The 24,194-nt window shown below is 27.4% G+C and overlaps 1 protein-coding gene across 1 annotated transcript; it reads left to right on the top strand.

Annotated features, from left to right (window-relative positions):
- Positions 1–290: 290 nt before the first annotated feature.
- LOC107441003 (position-specific antigen beta subunit myospheroid) lies at positions 291–21,464 on the top strand (the record flags this gene model as incomplete). The annotated part of the gene is given in 15 exon segments (XM_043055189.2): positions 291–462; positions 2,024–2,107; positions 3,634–3,897; positions 5,195–5,271; positions 7,378–7,429; positions 8,207–8,362; positions 8,440–8,582; positions 9,500–9,572; positions 9,776–9,857; positions 12,594–12,703; positions 13,977–14,075; positions 14,163–14,292; positions 16,617–16,736; positions 17,294–17,460; positions 18,454–21,464. Coding segments are annotated over 15 exon segments (1,798 nt in total), but the record flags the coding sequence as incomplete, so codon positions are not given.
- Positions 21,465–24,194: the final 2,730 nt, after the last annotated feature.

Raw genomic sequence — 24,194 nt, 5'->3', positions numbered from 1 at the left:
AATGCTTATAAAACTCAATTTACCAAATTCTAAGTACCTTATAAATGTGACCTAATTTTTTTTTTATAACTTTACGAAAATTGCCTTTTATTAAATGCATCTTAAACTGATAAGATTTTTTGTGTCTAATAAAAAAATGTTTATTTTCCTACTGAAAGTACCATTTTTACTCAGGAATGAATTATTATGTTACATTAAGATATATGGGGAAAAAAATTTCTTGCACATATCTATGTACTTCATAATTTTTTTCTTCCTGAAAGTGTATTAAATTTAGAAAATTCTAACAGGTTAAGAGAACCTTGTACTGGCTGTGCTGCACCTTATGGATTTTTGAACCACATGCCATTAACAACTGAAACTGAGACATTTGCTCGATTAGTACGAGAAGCTCAAGTATCTGGAAATTTAGATGCACCAGAAGGTGGTTTTGATGCTATAATGCAAGCAGTTGTTTGCCAGGTACTTATTTCTATTCATTCCCAAAAACTCTGGTACCTAACAACTAACCTGTACCAATTTCCTAACCTATTTTACGAACTGAGAAATTTTAGAAAGAAAGTTTTCTTACATGCTGTTTTAAAAATATTTTGAGTTCTAGAGCATATTGTTATTTCACAATGTTTTAAATTTTTTTTTCTAACTACAGTGAAACCTCCAGGAAAGACCATCTCTGTGTAGTGACCTCCTCTATTTGCGACCACTTTTGGGAGGCATGTAATTTTTTCCATAAACTTAGTGTTGAAGAAAACCTGTAAGAGAGACCGTCAAAACCTTCCCCAGCGATATGGCAAACCTCTGCACCAAATATTGAAAAAGTCAAATCAAATTATGTGTGAGTGGCTCTTATTTAGAGAGCTCTTTTTGAAGATCTCTTAAAGAGATTGACTAACTCATGTTGCAGAAAGATGATGCAATCTATGATTCATTTTTAAAAGTGAAAGTGAAATTAGGAAGAAAAGTAGTAATTTTAGAAAAAATTAAGCATCTCAAACAAACGAACCTCTTCTTTTTTAAAACTTATTGATTTTTATGATATAAAATTAAATGCAAACTTAAACATAATTGTTTATTTATTTAAAATAGTTCTCTCATTCATAATTGGTAAATTTGTTTTTGCACATAATTGTTCGTAAAGGCCATTTTTTATTGGAGCTAAATTTTATTCATCAATCCGGTTTTCATAATGCCAATACATGGGGCATTTCTGCACCAAGAAAATGACACTGAGTAAAATTAAAGTTGTTTGCGAAAAATCATGCACCTTCCATAACATTTTAAGTTCAAAGATGGTAACCTCTAAGAACGACCGACCTTCATTAACAACCATTTTACTGTGGAACAGAGAGTGGTCCCTCCGAGAGATTTCACTGTACAAAATTTTTTTAATGTTTCATAGAGCTTGTTCCACCATCATAAAACAGTACATCATTATAACATTAAAGTACTTCAGTCCCAGCTATTTAACAATATTTTTTTTTGCATTTGGATGCATTGTTGGATGCATTTAATGTCATAAATTGTTCAACAACACTCATGAATTGTATGTTTATTCTGATCATGGAATTATCAATTAATTAAAAGAAATCATTTGTATGATGAATTTGGCTTCAGTGTTTTGGTTTAACTAAAATAAAGGCAATTGCCTCATAAAAAATCTTAAAAGCACTTTCAGTTAGAATGTAACAGTGGACAGACTTTGAATGTATTTTATGAAATCAGTAACAGATGCACGATTCAATGAATTCCATTTAAAAGCTGCAATGATGTTATTAGAAGACTTGTTTAGTGAATACAGAAGAATAGTAAACTTGATAGATTTTAAAAATGGAAGAAAAATTTTTTTTTGTTTTTTCAGTTTAAAAGCTAATTGCTTTGTTTACAGTGTACCTCAGTATTAACACATCTTTAATTTTTTTCTTCTCTAAAAATATGAGCTATAAGGCACAATAAAAATCGCATTTATCTGTGGAAGTTGTAGTATTACATTATGTTCATACAAATAAAAAATCTTGAACTTTAGGAAGAAATAGGATGGAGAGGAAAGTCGAGAAAAATGCTTGTGTTCTCTTCTGACAGTGGTTTTCATTATGCTGGTGATGGAAAAGTAAGTATCCAACAACTTGATTGTTTAAGACATACTTTAACATTTACTTTGAAATAAATTATTATTGACATGTTCAATTTAGGCTGTTTTATACTGTTATTTATCTCAACTGATAAATAATGCAATAGAACTAAACCATATTAATTTGAAAATCCCTCTCTTTTTAATGATGTTAGTAATTATTTTTTTGTACTTATAAATATAATTTATTCTATTATAAAAATTCTCCTAAATTATTTAATCTATACATCTTTAAAATATTATAGAAAAAAGAAAGCAACACATTGATGACAAAACTATGCAATATCCAACTAATTGTAGTTGAAAATTTTAAACAGTTGTGTCTATACATTAAAATTTTTGCTAACCCTACATTTGAAATAGATATATAGTAGAACCCTCGTTTTCTGTCCAAAAACCGACATTATAATGTGGGGATGTTATGCCATGATTGCACAAAAATACTGTAAGTAATTGCCCATTGTAAAAAAAATACTAGATAAATTTTAACAAAGCAACGTTTTCCTTTAAAAAGAATTTAGTGATTCACAAAAAAATTGGTAATTACTCAACTATTTTTTGATATTAATATGTAAGCAAAAGAATGCTTTAACCCCTTCCTTCTCACTCCCGTGAAAATGACCGGGTGAGGTTTCGCCCTCTATTTCTCGCTCCCGTGATATTCCCAGGCTGGAGTGTTCTGTAGTAACGCGCCAATATATATAAAACTAATTCATTTCTTTTGCCCGGAAAAGATTTTATTTCTCATTTTACACACCAGATGGCAGTACCAGGATATTTTTAAGGTGTAGATAGTTTATATTAAACTAGATGTCAGCACTAATCAAATGTTTGTATAATATTCGTGTATAAAAAATAGTCAGTTTTATGACCGTTTTCTTGAAAATCAACTGATCGTTAAGGGGTTGAAATATTACTTCATGGGTGAAAAATAATTTGCTGGTGTGAGAGCTGCCCTTTTCGATGACATATATCAAGGTAACTGCAAAGCCTGCATATTTTAACTTTAAAATGAATTGCGCAACAGAACTGACTTTTCACAAAAAGAATAAAAACATATTTTAAACAACAAAAAATTGTAAAAAAAGTGTACAATTTCTTGTATCCTTTCAAAGGAAAGTTACACAGATTATGAATGACCATAAATTAAGGCTACATAAAACTTAAAATATGAATTTAGTGGGTTATGTAACTCTTCTTTCTTTCAAAAGAGATTCTAGGTGTGACATTCATTCAAAATGAATGAATCATTATAATGAAATTTTCAAAAAGTATAAATACAAGGTGCATTCATAAGAGTTACTAGATTTAAATTCATTTTGTAATTTTTTCATGCTTACAAAATCTTTTCTCTTCTTGTAGTTTGTATAAATAATGAATTGTTATTTTTATTTTTATCAAAGAGTGTGCTTATATGTTTGTTGCATTTAAACTTCTTTTTAACATTCTATGTGTTTTAATTTTAAGCTAATTGTCTTCATATATATATATATATATTCTTTTAGCTTGGTGGTATTGTAAAACCAAATGATGGACATTGCCATTTAGATGATGATGGATATTACACTGAAAGTATCCACCAAGATTACCCTTCCTTAAGTCAGATCAATCATAAAATTCAAGAACATAAGGTCAATATTATATTTGCAGTTACAGCAAACCAAGTGCCTGTTTACGAGCGCCTAAGTAGTTTATTGGAAGGCTCTAGTGCTGGAAAATTAGCTAATGATTCTTCAAATGTGGTTGATCTTGTACGGAATCAATATGATGTAAGCAATTAGTTTCCTCATCCTTACCTCTAAAAAATTCATGTAAGACAAAGTACTTCACAGTTGAAACAGAAAATGCTCTTAACTGTTAAATACTTTGCAGAACAATTGAAGGGTGATTTTTGTTGGTTGAGTGGAGTGTGTAGGGTTGTGTGGTGATTTTTGTTTTATTATGTTGTAATTTTTAGATATTTTATCAATTAGGTTTTTTTATTTAATTTTAATTTGAAAAATAAAATTAATCCATTCAATTTTTTAAAAAAAATATGAATAATTTAATAGGTAAAAGTTTATTTATTACAAATTAATTTTATGCAGAACCTTTGTTATTATCTATTCCGGAAATTCTTAGAGTATTAGCATTGGAATGCACATACATAATTTATCATGTTATGTGTGTGTTATAACCTATTATTAGTCATTAAAACTTTTTTTTCCATAGAATGAATCATACATTGTAAGAACTTAACCATTGGTACTATTCACTTCTTGTTTTTGTCATCAATGCTATTTTGATTAATACAAACTTACTATTTTTGTTATTTTTACTTTATATTAAGAAAGCATCTCTTTTATTTCTTATTTTTTGAAATTCATATCTTGAGTTTTAAGTATTTAGTTGATGAAGTTGGAATTTTTTTGTTTAATGTATGTTAACCATTAAGTATGAAACAATGAACAATTTTAATTCTAGGAAATTTCTTAATTGATATTTTATAAATATATTTTATTTACTTCTTTAATTTAAAATGTATTATTATATATATATATACAGTAGGGAATCGATTATCCGGAACGATCGGGACCATCGCTATTCCGGATAACTGATTTTTCCGGTTTTCTGAATCGCTACAAAAAGCCGTTTTTTTTTTTATTATTATTGTTAAACACAACTAAAAAAAAAAAATTTGGAAATAATCTTAAAAAAAAGAAAAAACGATGAAGTAATACTCTAATGATTATTTCCAAAATGGTGGTCAGGTAAACATCTTTTAAAAAAGAAAGAAAAATCCTAAAATTTTATGAGGAAAAAAAAAAATTTTTAAAAATGGCGGGAAAATTTATTGAATTTCATTCCGGTTGTTTGGTTTTCTGATTTCCGGATAACGGGTTCTGTACTGTATATATATATAAAGTCTGTGATATTTTTCAAATTTTTTTTCCTAAAGATCTTTACGATTTAGATTTATTTAGATAGTGGCCACTCTGTATCACCTTACTCCTTTAATTATTCATCAATAAAGCAACGAATATGTCTGTCACATAAATTTGTCTTAAAATGTTTTTTTAATTGTAGAAAATAACATCAGCTGTGGAAATTAAAGATAATGCTGGAAGTAATATTCAAGTTAATTATTATTCAACATGCTTAGGGTAAGTAATTTTAAACTTAGATCTTATTACACTCTCATCAGTTTATACACACTGACATTTATATACATTTTTAGAAACTTATACCTGTGAAGTAAACAAGACGATAACAACACCTTCCTACCTTATTTTAATTTTGTCTCTGAGTCTTAAATTTATGTACATATTTTTATATTTAAATGTCATTTCATAATTACTTTTTCTTTAAATATATGCTAATCAATTAATTTTATGAGGTAAGAGAAGATAAAAAAAATAATCAACTTATCATGAACAACCCTTCCAATTATTATGCAAAATTCAAATAGTCATATTAAAAGCTAAATGGGTAGTATGATGTATTTACATTATTTTCTGTGTATTGTCTACCTATATTTCACTGAATATCCCAAAATAAATTTAACAAAGAACAGTAAAATTTGAAGAATTTCTATTAAATTCTATTTATTACTACAGTCGAACAGTCTATTTATTACTATAGTGAACCTGGGATATGGTGAACACTCCGATGTAGTGAACTTTTTTAGCGATCCCGTCCGTATTCCTATTTAAATAATGTTATTTTTAACGCTTATAGTGAACAGCTTAGAACTTGGAAACTCGGTTATAGTGGACTCAAATTTCATTTCTTTAAATATCTTTTTCAGTCCTCCATCTTTAAACTTGTAGGTGTTGGGACTGAAAATGAATGCATTCCTATAAAATGTGTCATATTACTCTCCTTTATGCTTATCACTTTTAACTATACTGTAATAAATGTCAAACAGATCATTTATCTTATACTCCCCCCTCCCTGACAAGCCTCGCTTTATCTCTTTTCCCCAAGCTTGCTCTACAACTAGTTAACTTGGCCACCTGCTGAATTTTTGGAATTTTCTTATCTGTTCAAACCATATTCTTTACAAATCACCCCTTGACAATCAAGAAGGGGAACAATTTAACTCATTCTACAGCTGCTCTCTTCATATTCTTACATTATCTATTTGAGACAAGATTTTTATTTCAAAAGCAGTGAAAATGGCAAATTCTCTAAAGAGAAAAGCGTTTTCGATAGAGGACAAAGTTAAAATTGTAAAGCGTATTGATGATGGAACCAATCAATCGACACTGTGTAAGGAATTTTCCTTGTCAAAATCTACAGTTTCAAACATTTGGAAAAATCGAAGTGCAATTCTTGCGGCATACGACAAAAACATGGTTTCATCGAAAAAACTGCGTGGAGCTGAAAGAGAAAACGTAGAAGATGCTTTGTTAAGATGGTTCGAAATCTTGTTCAAAATGTAAAAATCTTGCATTCTTTGCACATTGTAGATAAGAAAATTGATGAACTCAATTTAAAATCAAATTGTGTTCAATCAAAAATCACAAATTTTTTTCATAAAAAGTGAAAATAAAACTAATATTTAGCGACGTAATTACTTTTTCCATCAATTTTTGCTTTATTATCTGTTAATTAGTTAATAATTTTTTAAATAACTTATGCAAAATTGCAAAGCCAATTTTCAATCATTCAACTGTCTTATGCAAAAAATATTCTTCAAAAAATTTGGATATAGTGAACCATCGGTTATAGTGGACACATTACTGAGTCCGCAGACGGTTCACTGTATTAAATTTCAAATAGAATTCTAAGAAATTATATTTTCTCATAAATTTGGATAGTTGCTAAATTTGAGGCCCAAAAAAGCTTTTAGAATGCATCAGTTGTTCATTTTATTAACTTGTTTATAATTTGAATTGTGTGTTTTCGTGAGAAGTTTCCGCAAAATAATTCATTTGTAGTGAGGGAGGTTTAAAATATTTTTTATATTTGATTTTATTAATGTGCACTAATTTGCTTATATTATTATATGTTAAAGCAGTAAACTGCAAAAGAATATAGTTTAATCTTATATATCAATTGGTGAGAGGGGTTATCACAAGGCTCCAATCTAATATTTTGGTTTCAACTATAGCATCCTTTGTTCTATTATATTTGTTTATTTATTAAGCAGAAAAATCACAAAGACATTTTTCTTGATAGTTTTGTGTTTTTTATTTCTCTATTTGTTCAATCAATAGCTACTTACCACAATTACACATTTACCAGATTATTTTCTTTTTCTGTAGAACAAAGCGTGAAAACACTAATATCTGCAAAGGGTTGAAAGTGGGTACAAATGTGAGTATAAACTAATTATTTCTTAAATGTTGCATGCTTTATACTATAACTGTTTTTTAAACAATTAGATTAATATTTATAACAGAAGCATTATTAAATCTCTTAGTTATTTCTCAGAATTTAAGAAGGAAAACAGAAATCTAATTTGTTTTTATCATTATTTATGTTTAATTAATTAACTTTTGAGAACTATTATTTTAAGTATTAAATAACTTTCGTTTTATGTTGTTGTTGTTTCTTTTTTTTTTAACCAGTAATTTCAGGTATCTATTAGATTTTGCTGATCCAGTTTTTAAGTTCACCAATTTTAATACTAACTATTAGAATATTTGTCTTTTATTTTAATGTTCACCTTTTTCATGTACAATTTAGAAAATAAAAAACTATTTCTATATATATATCTAAATTATGGAAATTCATGCATCAAAAGATAGTTTTTATGATTACCTATTGTTTTTAGCAGGCAACAGGTATTGTGTGGGCATTTTACATACCTAAAACAGTATGCTTTAAAGCATTTGTATCCCCCCCCCTGTTTTTTAAACAAATTTATAACTTGCAACACTTAAAGAAAGTCCTTACATCTGTTGTTTTTCTTACTGGAAAACTAGTTTTCTTTCGGTTTTGTGGAGAAATTGTTTTACAAACTTGCCGAAATATAAACCCTCAATCAATTAAAGAGAAACACGTATGTTGGTTAAGAAAAAAAATATGTATGTAAAACCAACAATAACTTTCTAAAATTTTTAAAAATACTTATATATTTTTCTTTGTTAGGTTACATTTGAAGCTAATATTGAAGTCACAAAGTGTCCGAAAGATCCAAAAGAGTGGAACCAAACATTTCAAATCTATCCTGTAGGCTTGAATGAAGCTTTAACAATCCATTTGGAAATGATATGCGAGTGTGATTGTGAAAAACCTTGGAATGAAGTAAATTCTAATGATACTGCACTTTTATCTTTTAATTAGAGATGTCATTTTTACTTATAATATTTACTCCTTTTCAGGAAAAAAACAGTGGTAAATGTAGTGCTGGTAATGGCACTTATGAGTGTGGTGTCTGCAGCTGTTACAATAACAGGTATGGGCGAGAATGTGAATGTGATGCTAAAGACAGTGACCAGGCAACTGATGATATTGGTTGCTATTTGTAAGTATTGACAAATATTATCTTCTACATCTCTCTCAAGTTAATTAAAAATTCCTTGCTAAATGAATGTCCATTCATCTGTAAATGTTAGCAATAAATCATTCATGAAAAATTATGAGTTACCAAATTACACCTTATAACAGACTCTATACTGGTAAAACTTTATTAATCTGTGAATAGGCTTTTGCTATTTTCCAGATCTGTCAATTTTCATGTTCTGTTTGAACGATACATAAATTGAGTTGTTGAATTATATTATGGAGCGACTAATACCCCTAAATAGGGTTGTATTATTAGGGTAAAAAATTATTGCATTGAATAGGTATAAAAGCTCTTAATTTCTTTAATATCCTAGATTTAAGTGACATATGTTTATTATAAATTTCGAATAATAAAATTTTTTAAATATAATTAATTTTCTAATAATAAAAGTTCTTTTTAACTGAATTTGTTGCAAATTCTTTTACAATCCTTTCTTAAATATAAGATCTTTTAAAAAGTCCTTTTTCTTAATGTTGAAATTTTTATTTTTTATTGTGTTCTGTTTCCTACCTTAACTGTACTTGGCTTTAAGTTTTATATAATTCATACCTTTTCTTCTGCCCCCTGATCATTAGTTGCAATTTTTTATGAACTGACTTTCCAGCTATGGAGAACCTTATCATGTACCCTCTGTGTTTAATGCGAAAGTAGTGCCTTATATATTTTTGTCAAGAGGCACTCTGCTTGGAGAGTTAAATTTTATGTGAACATTTATATTTAATTTAAGTGCCTAATATTACCTTAAACTTTATTTTTCTGCCCATCTTGTAATGAAAATTATGTAAGAACCTAGTGTAAATATTCAAATTCTGTTAGAGAATAAATAGTTTAAGGAAGGAATACCTTTATTAATATATATATTTATTTATTTTTAGTGGAAATGATACTAAGCCATGTTCTGGTCGAGGTGTTTGTCGTTGTGGTGAATGTGAATGTTACAAGCGACCTGTAAGTTTATTTTCTTATAATGAAAACAGCTTTTACTTAATTGTATGCTACTAAAAATTGTGTTGCTTATCTAAATATTTATGAAGTATTTAACAAATTCTGTAACTTACTGTAAATGTACTAAATATAAAATGTGGGCTATATTCATTAGCTTTTTCTCTTTTCTATGTTGATACATACATTTACATAATTTTTCTATTTAGAATGCAGAAGAAAAGGTCACTGGTAAATTTTGTGAGTGTGATAATTATTCCTGTGATAGATCTGATGGTAAAATATGTAGTGGTAAGTATAAGTTAGAGTTTATATAATATTTCTTTGGGAAGTCTAAACTTTCTCGAAATGTAGAATCACATACTAATCTAAGTTATATACTTTATTTATTTGATGCTGTTTGCTCTCCTTTTATTGCTGCACTGAAGAAAAATCATTTACAATCAAATATTAATTTTAATCTCTAATAACATCAGTTGAGCAAAAGGTGCAACTTTAGTGCCCAGTTTGTGCATAAAAATTCAGTTTTGTTGCTCCAAAACAGCACACAATTTTTGTTTTTCATCTAATTGTTTATTTAAGACAGTTCCCTTCCTCCCATTGAGAGCATTAAAAATGTAATATTTTACTAAATGGACAAATTTCACTTGTTATGATAAGAACATATTAAATATTGGAATTGAAAATGCTGTGTTCAATAGGTTGACAAAATATCTAAATGATAGGATTTACTATAGAATCAGTGCAGATAGATCACAACCAGAAGTAGTGCCTTAAAATTTGACATACTTATATTGTAATAACATCGATTGAAAATATTGAAGTTCGAAAAAAATAAGTGGAAGTGGCCGAAAAAATTAATTGTAAAACAGAAAATTACTGTGAAATCATGTGTGTCACTAAGTGATTTTCTAGTAAATCCTAAGCTATATAGAGTTTTATATGTAATTAAAAATATCAGGAAAGGAGAAACTATTAAAATGTGTAAAGAACAATTAGAAAATGATGTGGATTTATGATGGTATTGTTGCAAATCCAGCTGTTCAAAAAGTGATAACTGGAATTCAAGATTCTAGTATTGTAATAACACCATATTAAAGATAATCGTAGTTCGAAAAACCATATTGCAATGAGGAGAAACGACAAACAGGATGAGACTCGCTGCAATATTCTCTTCTAGAATTAATTCTGCATTGAAGGTTTTATATATTATTGATAATGATAATGTGTTTTTATCGGTAGTGGTAAATAAGTTTAATGTTAAGAGCGAATTTTATTTAGTTTGAAATGTTTGGATATTTCATATATTTAATTATTTCAAATGCATATTTATTTAAATATTATAAAAGCCTGTAAAAATAAATTCTAAAAAGACTATTTCTGAAGGAAACTCATTAAGTAAATTTTTTCAGTTAAGTTATGGAATTTTCCTATTGGTTAAGCATTAGCATCATTTTAATTAAATTATAGACTATTCTATTTTTTCAAACGTTTTAAACTTAGCATCAATGGTGTTTGCTAGTTAATAGCTCTATTGTAAAAGGGATACATAGTAAATAGAGTTTATTGCTTTCTTTGATATTTAGTATATTAATATTCTTTAGTTTCTTTAATATTTAACAATTTTTAGTCATTATATCAGGGAAACTATTTTATCATTTTGAATGTGATAGTTAAGGCATACTATGTAACCACATTCATAAAATAATTCATTTGAAACCATGTATTTATTTTGTAGTGTTACTTTTAAAATGTGTTTCTGTCATACTAAATTACTTAAAATCAACTTAAGTTGAATTTAAAAAAGCAAGTTACGTATGGAAAAGCAAAATTAATGGTTAAATGGTATTAATTCGTTAGGAGGAAAGTATAAAATTGACAAACTATTATTTACACTAATGATGATTAATTAAGTAGTAATTGTAGCGATTTGGTAGCCAGACATCCTATGCAAAAGTCTATGTATATGTTCTAAAAAAACTCAATGGAGAAAAGGTACTGCTCACCATGGAAATAAAAAAAAAATATGTACAAAAAAGCAAAGTTAATGGAGAAATGGTACTAATTGGTTTAAGTGAGATGTAAAACATCAACATGCTATTATTGTCGCCAATGATGCATGATGCACAACTATAGGTATTGTAGTAACTGGTGTAGTCTCAATATGTAGCAAATCTTTTAATATAGGTACAAAATATTATAATAGCATATTTGGTATCTATTAAAACTGCATCAATACTGTTCAGCTTTATTATTAGAGAAATGCATTTTTATGGCCTCTGGAAAGTACCAGAATTCTTAAAAGCATGTAAATAGTAGATAGAAATTGGTAAATTTTGGCTATCATGAGTTGGCCTTGAGCAACTGCAATGTGCGAAATACTGAATCAGTTAATCTGTATTTTGATGTTTGTCCAAAAATGTGTGTTGTTTATTTTGTGTTGCTCTGAACATAAAGACTATTTGCATGAATCTGCTCCAAAAAAAATTTTTTATTTGCTTTAAAACACAATATTTCCTGCTCCAAAAGGATTTTGGTGCTGCTCCATCCCTGTAAGTTGTATTGTTTCTAAAGATGATGAAGGAAAAAAAAATGAGAAAAAGTTGTAGTTACCTTTTGCTTTCATGAATTTTTAAAAAAGGACTGTGTAAACTCGACACTATGATAATCTAGGCATATAAAATATTATAAAAATTATTCAGTATTTTGGTTGAATAGTCAAAGAAACTTTTGCTAAAAATATAATAAGTATTTTGATTGAGATAGTGATTATGACAAGAACTTAAAAAAATGCTGTTCATTTTATATAATTGCTTTTATTTCCATTACAGAATGGTACAGAGATAGCTAATTTTTCATTTCCATACATTTTTGTTAATCGATTTACAAAAACTCATATTTAGTTATTTTTGTATTAAAAAAAGTAATTATGTACCTTATATTTTATGACCTATTGTAATACATGTTATTATTTGCATATGTTGTTTCAAATAACTATGTATTTGATAATATCCATTCAATCTATAGGCCCTGAACATGGAGTTTGTGATTGTGGTAAATGCAAATGTAAACAAGGTTGGACAGGCTCCGACTGCGGATGCAGGGATACAAATGAAACTTGTATGGCACCAAATGGAGTAAGTCAAATGTTGCTCTTCAACTGAACTGTATTATTTCTTTAATGGAAAAAGTACTATGTGAATTGATTTATCTTAATAATACTTTATAACACTAGTTCTCAATTGCCAGTTCACAAACACTATTACCTTTAATTTATTTATTTTATGTTAAATACAATGTTTTTAGAAGGGTGGTCCACCTTGTCTGCCTTTTTGTAAAAATGTTGTTCCTTTTTTATTCAGAAAAAAAATGCTCCTTTTTTATTTTAAGAAAAGAGATTGCAGCAACAGAAATCAGGAACTTCAGGATACCATAATTACTGCAAATTATATTTAGGCTAAGTTAATTTAAAATATTATTTCTCATATCTGAGTATTTTTAATTTGTGTTAAAGATCACTAATCTAGTTGGATATAATTGATGTGATTAATAAGATTAGTGCCCTTCCAGACTAAGGTTTTTGCAAAATCACTTTGCCCTTTTTTATTTTTTGGGAGATTTTAAAATACAAAAAAAGACATTTCTACTTTACTTATAAACAGAAAAATTTTCTTTCTTATTTGTCTCATATTTACTTGTATTCTTTTCTACCTTTACATGGTTCCATAATTTGTTTTTGCTATTTTGTTATTTGAGTAGCAAAATAAATATTTTAGTTAGAATTATTTTAAATTTTATTTATATTTAAATAGGTCTAGGCTCAAATTTTTTTTTTTAATTGTAGAGAGTATGTGAATGATCAGAATGAATCAGAAAAGAAAAACTGATTAAGTCACAATTTTTCTTTGGTAAAAATTATGCTAAGAATCCAAATTTCTAGCCTTACCTGTCTGTGATAGAATGCTGAAATAATTTACTGGTCCTTCAAGTAAATTATTTTGAAGAGCACTGCTTTGTAAAATTCATACAACTTATCATTGTGCTGCATTTTATTCTATGCTGAAACATTTACAGAATGTTTATCATAAAGTAAAATATAAATGAATTGAGGATCTTGGAACAAAAACAGCAGATCATAATGACCTTAAAATGTTAAGACGTGTATGGCAGAAGAACTTTCGATGATGGAGTACAGGAGTTATAGTCATGAGCCAATTTGATTCTTAAGCATATAGATGATAAAACTAAACTGTCCTACATTTATCTCAAAATTCAAGACTGATTCAGATTTGGCTTTTTAAACTGAGTGTTTTAATCATTGGTAGTGTTTCGTTTACATTTTTGTAACATGGCTATTAAATTGTTTCATTGCTCTCTATTTATTTCTTTTCTCTTCGTTTCTATTTATAGAAAATATGCAGCGGACATGGTGATTGTGAATGTGGTGCTTGCAAGTGCTATGATTTGGAAGAAGGTCGATATAGTGGAACGTTTTGTGAGCGATGTCCGGTAACTATTTTTAAAATTTTTTTATTACAAGTGCTTACTTTTAATGTTTTTCCTTGTTAATATAAGTATTTTTTTTTTATGCAAAAGACTTGTCCTCTGAAATGTGATGCTTTTAGAGATTGTGTTGAATGTCAAATATTCCCTGATGATAATGATGTTCCTCCTGAGAACTGTACAGCTTGTTCATTCATCACAATAGGTGTTGATAAAGTAGAAGGTAACCAATAGTTTCCTTTTTTGTTTATTTTTCGCATGTAGGTATGCTGTTTGACCAGCAAAAGAGGAACTCTTAAGTAACAGACTTGTTATTTGGAAGACGCTATGGAAATACGTTATTTCACAATATTGTCGGTATGACAGAAGTTCATTTAGCAAATAAAGAGTCTTAAATGGAAACACAATAGAGCTGGGTTGCAGATCGTGGGATATCAAGTTTCTTTTAAGCATTGCGATATTGAAATATGATGTTTCAGGTATAATATGACCAGGGGTCTGTCCAGACATTTTGATAAAGGTCCTTTTTTGTAAAATTGTGAAAAAATTACTCGTAATTTATGAATATAAAATAAATGTTAAGTCACATTCTTTCAACCAGGGTCCCGCTTTTGTGAATTTGTGCAAATAGGTCCTGTTATTGCGAAAAACTTTTTAAAAGAGTTTTTAAATTGTAAAGACATACAAGATTATACTCAACACTGTAAAATTATAATTAAAAAAAAAATTATTTTAAAAAGTAAACAGCAATTGCTGCTACTAAATTAAGCTATAAAACATGCAAATATTTGGTATTTAGCCTATACTGCAGAATATTAATTTCGGACGGATAAAGGAAGAAGCATCTGCCGAGGACAAAACTTAGTTCGTTTTCACCTGTCTTTCTCCCCCCACCTATTCCTGGAAAGGGTTTATTCGATTAACAAAACAGTAATGTGAAGATTTGAACAAATTTGTGAAACAGTTGTGTAAAACAAATTTGTGAAGGGTCCGTTTTTATGAAAAGATATTTTGTGAAGAACGGACCCAAATTTCTTCTAAACAGACCCCTGATGACCTACCACCACTATGTCTTATCATCATGGAATTACTGGTAACAATAACTATTGAATCCGATGTTGTTGAGAGTGATGATTAATTTCGTTTGAAAAATGAAAATTGATCATTGTTAAAATAAGCAAAATAATTTTTTTGTTGAAAATATGGATATTTTCTAATAATGTATTGCAACATTAAAATTCTAATATCAACCAGCTCTTATAGACAGTCATCTTCTGTCTTACCTATGATTCCATTAAATAACCTATTTTGAAAACTATTTCTACCGTATCTCCTGCCTGAAGCTTTTCTGTTGGTGGACTAATTATACTATTTTTCTTAATTCTTAAAATATTGCCCACTAAATTTTTAACTTCTGTAAAAAATACTCTTCAATTTATATTGACCATTAAATTTTTTTTGTTATTATAGTTTAGTTAAAGATTTAGTTTATCATCACGACTTTTTTTGGTTTCAAGTGGTACTTTTTTGGCATTTATTATTTTGACGTACATTATTTTAATGATTTAGACTTGCGGATTGATAATCAAAACGTATATATTTCTCAAATTCGTGCTATAGCACTTTCTACTTTTGGAAATAGATATCCTGTAAATTATTGGACTTACCTCTATACAGACAATTCAATGCTTCAGAGATATGCTGGAGTTTAATGTGAACAATTTACTTTAGTTAGCAAAGTTTCAATTCAGAATAGGAGGCTGTTTTTATTGCCTTGAAACAAATTATGGGATTGAAGCCAAAATTCATTATTGTAGTTATGCTGTCTGAGTTCCAAGTCTGCTGTCCACGCAATCTTCAATAATAAAGGATGCAATTATAAATGCCTTTATGAATGTAGGTCTCTTTTGGATTGCTGATTTCGTTGTGTTACATTAGATTCTCTCCCACAGTGGGATGGAAGGTAGTAAAAGAGCTTATTACCTTGCTAAGAAAGGTACCACTGTTTTGCAGAGACCCTATCATCTTTTGTCATTTCATTCTGCTTAAATTAAAATGGATGGCTATGGTAAATGCATTAGTTATGGAAAAGGGCAGCGAACATCTTTATGGTAATGGATTGTCTATCCATGACCTTCCATGAAACTCTGCTGCTGCTACTTTTTATATTTTAACAGGACACGATTGTCTCAATTCCCATTTCTTTAAAATTGAACTTAATGACTCTCTGGCTTGCTGTCTTTGTTATACTGCAATAAACAGTTGCCATGTCGCTGCATGCTTTTTTGTACAAATAACTTTTTTGTATTATGTATTGTTAATTTATAAAATAGTACTTTTGTTTGATATATTTTTTTCTTTTTATAGTTTTGTGAAGTTTTTTTTATCATTATCAAGCATTTAATTTTGAATTAAAAGCAGTTGTTTATTTATTATTAACTTTTTGAAGTATTTTGATTGTTTATGAATATATTTGTTTTAAAGATGCCTTGTATGATGTGGTTGATTCTTTTAATTTATTTAATTATATGTTTATCAATGGTTTAGTGAAAGAAGAAGAAAATGAGAAATTGTGTGTGTTTCGAGATGATAAGGATTGTCAATTTATTTTCAAGTATAAGCTAGATGAAGAAGATCAGCCTATTGTTCACGCCCAAAGAACTAAAGGTTAGTTTTCATTTATTTTTTTCAAGTTTTCTTTTCATTGTATTGTTCTATAATTAATAATATGTTCTATAATTTTTACCATGTTAGTAAAAGTATATCAATGCAATTTCATTCCATTCAAAACTATTTTCTTTTAATTTTAAGATTTTAAAATTCTGCATTGTTTACAATATTTTTGAATAAATATTGTTATTGTTTTATATTTATTTTTACAAAATTCTGAATTATACTTTGTAGTCATTGAATTTTTATTACATGATAATAGTTTTGTTCTATAAAAATGTTACAAATTAAATTAATTTACATTTGTTAATAATATATTAGTTTTTATAATTTCTCAAACCGAGGTCTAATATAAAATAAACATTTTAAACTGTTTTAATACTATTTAACTGTTCAATACTATTTATGGCTAGAAATATACCATTAGAGGAAATAAAAAATGATTAAATTATTGTGCAAAAAAGTTTACAACTTTAATATTTTATTTCACAGCATTTTTTAAAAATATTTTCAGCTTGCGTAGTTATAAGATATTTATTTGTTTCACTATTTAGATTGTCCTGAACCTGTTAACATACTCGCTATTGTACTTGGTGTGATTGGTGGAATTATAGCAATTGGTCTTGCACTTCTGCTGATTTGGAAACTATTGACAACAATTCATGATAGAAGGGAACTTGCCAAATTCGAAAAAGAAAGACAAATGGCTCGATGGGATACGGTAAATTACACTCTGTTTTCATTTGCTTATCATGAGAGGGCAAAAAACCTTATGTAAAAAAAAAAGCTTAAATTATGTTAACGGGAATTCAATTTTGGTTTTTATAGATCACTAGAAATTTATCCAACAATACATTTCGACTGATGTCAAAAAATTTCTGATTTTAAAAAGCCTTATCAGTTATGAGCCATTGATTCAAAGTATATAATACTAAAATCTAAACTGTAATTGCTCTTAACTGTAATTCTGCTATAATTCGTTTAAAATTGTTAAATGTTAATTTGAATTTCAAATGTAGGTCATTGCAAGTAAACTTTTTTTTTTTTTGCAAATTGCTTAAAATTATTTCTTAGATTTTAACCCTTCCTTGTGGGGCAGAGAAATTTAAACCAAAATTTTAGTCCAGCTGAACTAAAAGAACTTTGGTTATTAAATGCACATCTGCTTTCTTTTAATTTTTCAAAGTTTAAAGGGGTTGATTAAAACCAGCCGAGTTTAAAGATAAAAAACTATAACAATTTTAATAGTTTATATTGTCACAAGTAAGAGGGGCAGTTTTTTTTCTCCGACTGGTCCTTAAAGGACTAATCTTATCTAGACTACTAATTCAGATTCTTAATCAAATAGAAATAGTATTTTATTTTAAAGATGAAAGACAGAAAACCTAAGCCAATACAGCTCAAATTTTCTACTTCTGTAAAATATAACTCATTATACACTTAATATTATAGTTGAACTTTCATCAATTACGCACTTTCATTGCCAAACTAATTAAGTATTTACAAAAATTCCTGTTAAAAATTCTGTCAATTATTGAATGTATTATTCATTGAGTAACTTAAAGAAAAACAGATTTGTGGGGCAGAAAATAATAGATAATTCTAATCAAAACTAACTTCAGAATTAGCACGTTTACAGAATTAATTGTTAGTTTTATGACTGTTATCAAATATTTCCTAGTGTGTTTAATTAATTGTGATGTTTTTTAATCAGGGTGAAAATCCAATTTATAAACAAGCAACTTCAACATTCAAGAATCCTATGTACAGTGGAAAACAGTGATTTATAAATTTTTTTAATGAGTGTGTTTGGTGCTACAAAAAGGCAGTCATTTGCATTTGTGACTTTTAAATGATGGATCTATTTTTGCTACTTGATGCATCTGTTGTCTAAAAGGCAGTTTTCTTCATTAAAAAATATGATCTGTTAGCATCATGCAAGAAGGAAATCTATGAATTTATCCGTCATACTTAAACTTTTAGATTTGTTAGCTTGTTCTGACATTACCTGTAAAATTTTCATTTGTATGTGCCAATTGTTTGTGTGTAGATTTATAATTAATGTTATAGTATGTTAGATCTGTTTTCTCTACTATATTTATTAATCTATTTTCTTAACTTGCAATATCTTAAATGTTGTATTTTGGGTTGTATTTATACTAATGTTTATTTTAAAGCTTTTATTGTCACTGCTGCTTTATTCTTACTTTAGGGACTGTTTATACTACAATGATTCACCTATATTCGACATTTAAATCAGTTTTAACTATTTGGAGTACATAAGCTATTAATCATGCAAACAGTTAAATGTTCTTAAAATTTAAATGATATGTGATGAATTCCTTAATTTTACTACTCTTTCAAGTAATGTATGTGTGTGTTTAAACAGGGTAACTTATCAATCTCAATCATATAAAAAGTTTATTTTTTTAATATTTCGTGTTTTCTTTTAACATTATTTCTACAGTCTACATTTCTTATAACAACACCGATATGTGTTCTTAAATTTTGTATGTTTCCATCAGTTATAATATTAGGCTCTTAACTACTTTTTTCTTACTTAGTAATATAGTTTTTAAATTTATGAAATATGAAATTTATTCACAAATACGATATATTACTATCAGTTTTGAACTTTCATAGATGACATAAAGTATGAAATAATTGATATACAAATGTGACATAATTCAAACTTTTTTCTTTTAAATTTTGTTAGTTCACTTTTTTTTCTGATATGTGTGTCCCAGTAACATTATTGAAATAATTGGTACACTTGCTGGCTAATTATATCACTAATAATTTAGAAAGAGTTAAATATAATCTAACTATTGTTATATAATGAATCTCGTTTTTGTCGTTTTGAAAAATGTTTCATAATGTGTTTAATTGTTGCTTTTTTTTTTTAATCAGATAAAAATCTAATTTATAAACAAGTAATTTCATAATATATAGTGTTTTAGAAGTGCCATTTTTAAGTGCAGACTTTAAATTTTTTTTAAAAATTGTTTTAATTTAAATATGCATACAATCCCTACTTTCATGATTATTTCAACATTGTTTATTTTTTTCTTTTATCATGTCAAATTTATTTAATTTGGCTTTGTTTATTTCATTTGGCACCATTTTCACTGAATATTTATTATCAACTAAATATTTGATAGCATATGTGAGTTACCACAATGGAACATAATAGTTTTATTTTTAATACTTTATTTTATTTTAGTGAACTATTTAGATTTTGGACTTTTTTTCAAGTAATAATATTCGGGCTTGAATTTTTACATTTTAAGGATATTTTTATGTGATTATTTTATGTGTATAATGAGCTTCTGATTTTTATTCTAACGGATGAACAGTGTATCCAAATTTCTTTCTTTTATTGTCTTAGATCTGATACTCACTGTGCATTTGTCGTACTTACATTTCTCTCCTCTTATTGTTAAACGTGCCATAATTTTCTTTGATACTTTTTTGACATAGTTTTCGAAAATGTCAACTTCATTACTTTTTAAATGATATTGATTATAAAATAAACTAACTGTTCAAGATAATATATCATATAGATTTTTTTAATGAACTGACTTTATAGGGCATTTAATCTCATCTGCTATATTTTTATATAACAATTTATATAAATTTAATAAAAGCAATATTATATTCCATTGCTTATAATAAAGTTGACAATGTTGAATTTTTTCAACTGACTGCAGATATTTAAAACGTTTTAGTACACTATGACTAAAAAAAAAAAAATTCATTAACATTTTTAAATAACATTAAATTAAACATTTTCTTCACTGTATGTTTTAAATATATATATACTCAGAGATACTTGTTGGATTTTAATATCTTAGTGACCTTACTGCTAATGTTTACCAATGTATAACTCTAAACTGAGCTTTAAAATACATCAGAAGTGCTATTAGCAAATGTTGAGTTTATTTTAAATTCTATACATATTCAAAACATGTTAAATACATTTTTTTTTTTAATGTACTTATTTTTTTTATATATAAAAAATTGGAATGTACTTATACAAAATAATATTTATCAGTAATGATAATATTCCTGCACTACACTTTTGGAAAAGCTATCAATATTTTGCTTGTCATTTTTTAAAAATTTATTTTGGAATGGAATTATGTTAATGTTATGATAAATATTAAATTTTTGATCTGATATGTTCTCATTAAGTGTTTTAAAACTTTCAAATATAGATTGGTTCATTTATTATTTTTTACTAGTTTGTGATATATGAAAAAGAATCTCACTTTATTGTTCAATGTTAGTTTCATTTCTATTTTAAAAAACATTAATAATGACAGCTTATTTCATTACATGTTGAAAATACTATTTTTGAATGGTATTTGACATCCTACATGAACTCGCTTAAGTTTTTTTCTGATATATTTAGAAATCAAATCTTATTTTACTATATTAAGAAAAGAATTGTGGTTGTTAATTTGATACTTTAACTTTTTTTGTTCATATAACAATGGCATGAATATTTTACTATTTTCCAACAAAATCTCTTATAAGTTTTTTTTTTTTTACTTTAGTGTTTTGTAAACAATGATATTTTTCAAATATGTATAAATTTAAATTTGATCTGTTTAGTGAATATTTATAATTTTCAGATTACTTAGATGGCAGCTGTTAATCTTATTTACAAAAATTGTATTTATTAACTAGATCTTGAAATAAAAGTTTTTAAAATACAAGAAACAGTTGTCATGATTACAAAAAATTTCATTGTGTAGAGTAAAATAAGACAAAGTTTCATAAAGTTTTAAATTTGCAAAAAGGTCAAAATCCAATAAACCTTAAACATTCTTTTAATTACGAGAAATAATTCATGATTGTGTAACATTTTTAATGGGATAGGAAAATGTTGTGTACTGTTCTTTTTGGTTATATATTTAATTTCTTTTTTAAACTGCCGCCTAATAATAAAAATAGATTAGTAATTTAGAAAACAATGTATTTTTAAAGGGGAAAAAGTAAATCGATAAACAGAAATATGATTTATGGAATTGTAAAAATCGTTTTCCAAAGTGAAATTTCAATTCTTCACTAAATTTCAGAAAAAAGAAACCATATACTTTGTCATGAAAGTATCAACAAAAAGCTCGACTACTACATCTTTGTTATTATTTATATAAATAATTTGCAACAAAAAAAAAGAACGTTTTTAATTGAGTATGCTTTTTAAACATTTTAGTTTTTGAATATCACTAAATGAAGGTTTCACTTCCGTATTCTACAACATGTAAGTTGCCAGTAGCCAAAACCTCTATTTTGATCTGCAACACTATGGAAAAAGATCTGTCAAAGTATGCAATGAGATGTTTCTGTTCATTTGTTCCATTAAGTGGAATTGCAAGTTTTAAAAAGATATATCTAATTCTAAAATACTTGTTATATAAAACAGAATCTAATATATATATATATCACGTCCTCATAGATGAAATTTGTTGGGAAAAAATGACTTTAGTTAGTTGATAGCTTACTAATATAAAATGTAAGGAATTATTTTATTCATCAAAATATTTACCCATATTGTCTGTCTGTTAGCCATTCAAATGACGGGTTGTTCAGGCTGGTATTGTAAAACACTAGCGGAAAACTTTCAATGAATTCTTAGAATGCCAGTTTTACTGCATAGTCCGAATTAAATTGTTCTCCTAAAAAAAGTTGTCTAAATTGAGAAAGAAGTAATAGTTATTGGGAGCTAGGTTAGGTGAATATGGAGAACGATGAATTTCTAATTTCTTTAGTTTTTATACAATTGTTTGTGCAGTTGGTGATCTAGCATTCTGTAGGAGTTGATCAGTTGACTTATCTAGGCTGTTTTTCTTTTGCACCATTTCGTCACAGTATATTTTATCTGTAATTAATGAGCCAGATTTCATGAAATCATAATACATATACCGTTTTTGTGCTATACCACCAAAGCTTCTTTTAATGAAGCGAGTTTTCAGCGATTCTGCCTTTGTGCTATATCATGTCAAATATACTAAAAATTGTAGAAGGGAATAAAAAAATAAATGATTACATGTACCAGGGGATGCCTAACTTGCTAGTACTAACAAAAAATAGCGTGTAAGCAAAATTATAACTTCAAGTATATAAAAAAATTCTTCATTCAAAGATAATTATAATATCATATTGCATTATTGGTTTTCCTTGATGCACGTGTGCAATAACTCATAATTAAAATCTTTGATTCTTCAAACAGAATTTTTTCTTGCTTTGAAATTTTTTGTTTTGTTTATCAATAGATAAAATATTAAGACTTATTTATGAATATTAAAGATGTGGGAAACTTATATTCTAATTAGGGACCTGCTTTTTGTTAAAGGCACCCAAACAAAATTTGAGTCTTGGGTTCTAAGAAACCGTAGTTTTCAAAGTTTGGTGTTTTTGGTAATTCATCCTTGTCCAATCTGAATGTTTCGTTCTTATACTGAACATAGGTAATTATCATGTTGGATTCGTTAATCCTCACAAGTCTAATTTAGGATAAAAACCCACCAGACTTGGACAGAAAAAAAACTCTCTGTGAACACAAAATCTCAACTAAAAAGCTTTCCGCATGCATTTATTAATTCTTGTAAGTAATTACAACTCTTTCGTCGCTACCATATTTTGACGAAATTTGTTTGTAAATCACCACAGGGATGAGTTTGGTAAAAAAGCTGAAAATATAAATCCAAAAATGTCATGTGCAAAAACACTTTTTAAATAACTGAAAAAATATCTAAAATTTAAACAAGAAAAAACTATGTAGGAGGAATTTATCCACAGAATGTTATCAGCATTTTAATAAAAACATTGATGCAAGATTTTATTTATTTATTTAAATTGTGTAAATATGAATATGTGCAATTTTTAAATCACGCAAATACGAATCTAGACATTTAATTCTAAAATCGCGTAACTACGAATCTCGATGTTTGATATTAAAACCACATTAATATGAATCTTGATTTTAAAACCTTGTGAATACATATCTCGCTATTTAATTCTATAATCGCAAGAATACTAACTTTGATATTTGACTCTAAAATCGGGTGAATACAAATCTCGATTTTTTGAATTTAAGACTGCGTCAATGCGAATCTCGAAGTTTGATTTTAAGAATCACATGAATACGAATCTCTATATTTGATTTTAAAATCACGTGAATGCGAATTTCGAAGATTGATTTTAAAATTGTATAATGTTTAAGTCACTTGAACACAAATCATAATAGAGGCTTTTAAATCACGTGAATACGAAACGCGATCTAAGATATGAAAATACGAAACGCAATCCTACTGACCCTCAGCCTAAATATATTGTGTAATTTTTCAACATGTACTTGCTTATATTATTTTGGTCTGAAGAAATAAAAATTTGGTTATTACCAAAGAAAAAAAATTTCAATCAATGATCAGAACATGTAATTTTAAT

Source organism: Parasteatoda tepidariorum, chromosome 1 (genome assembly GCF_043381705.1).
Source record: "Parasteatoda tepidariorum isolate YZ-2023 chromosome 1, CAS_Ptep_4.0, whole genome shotgun sequence".
NCBI lineage: Eukaryota > Metazoa > Arthropoda > Arachnida > Araneae > Theridiidae > Parasteatoda > Parasteatoda tepidariorum.
The sequence above is the reverse complement of the archived record's forward strand: the minus strand, read 5'-3'. Positions and strand labels throughout refer to the sequence as shown.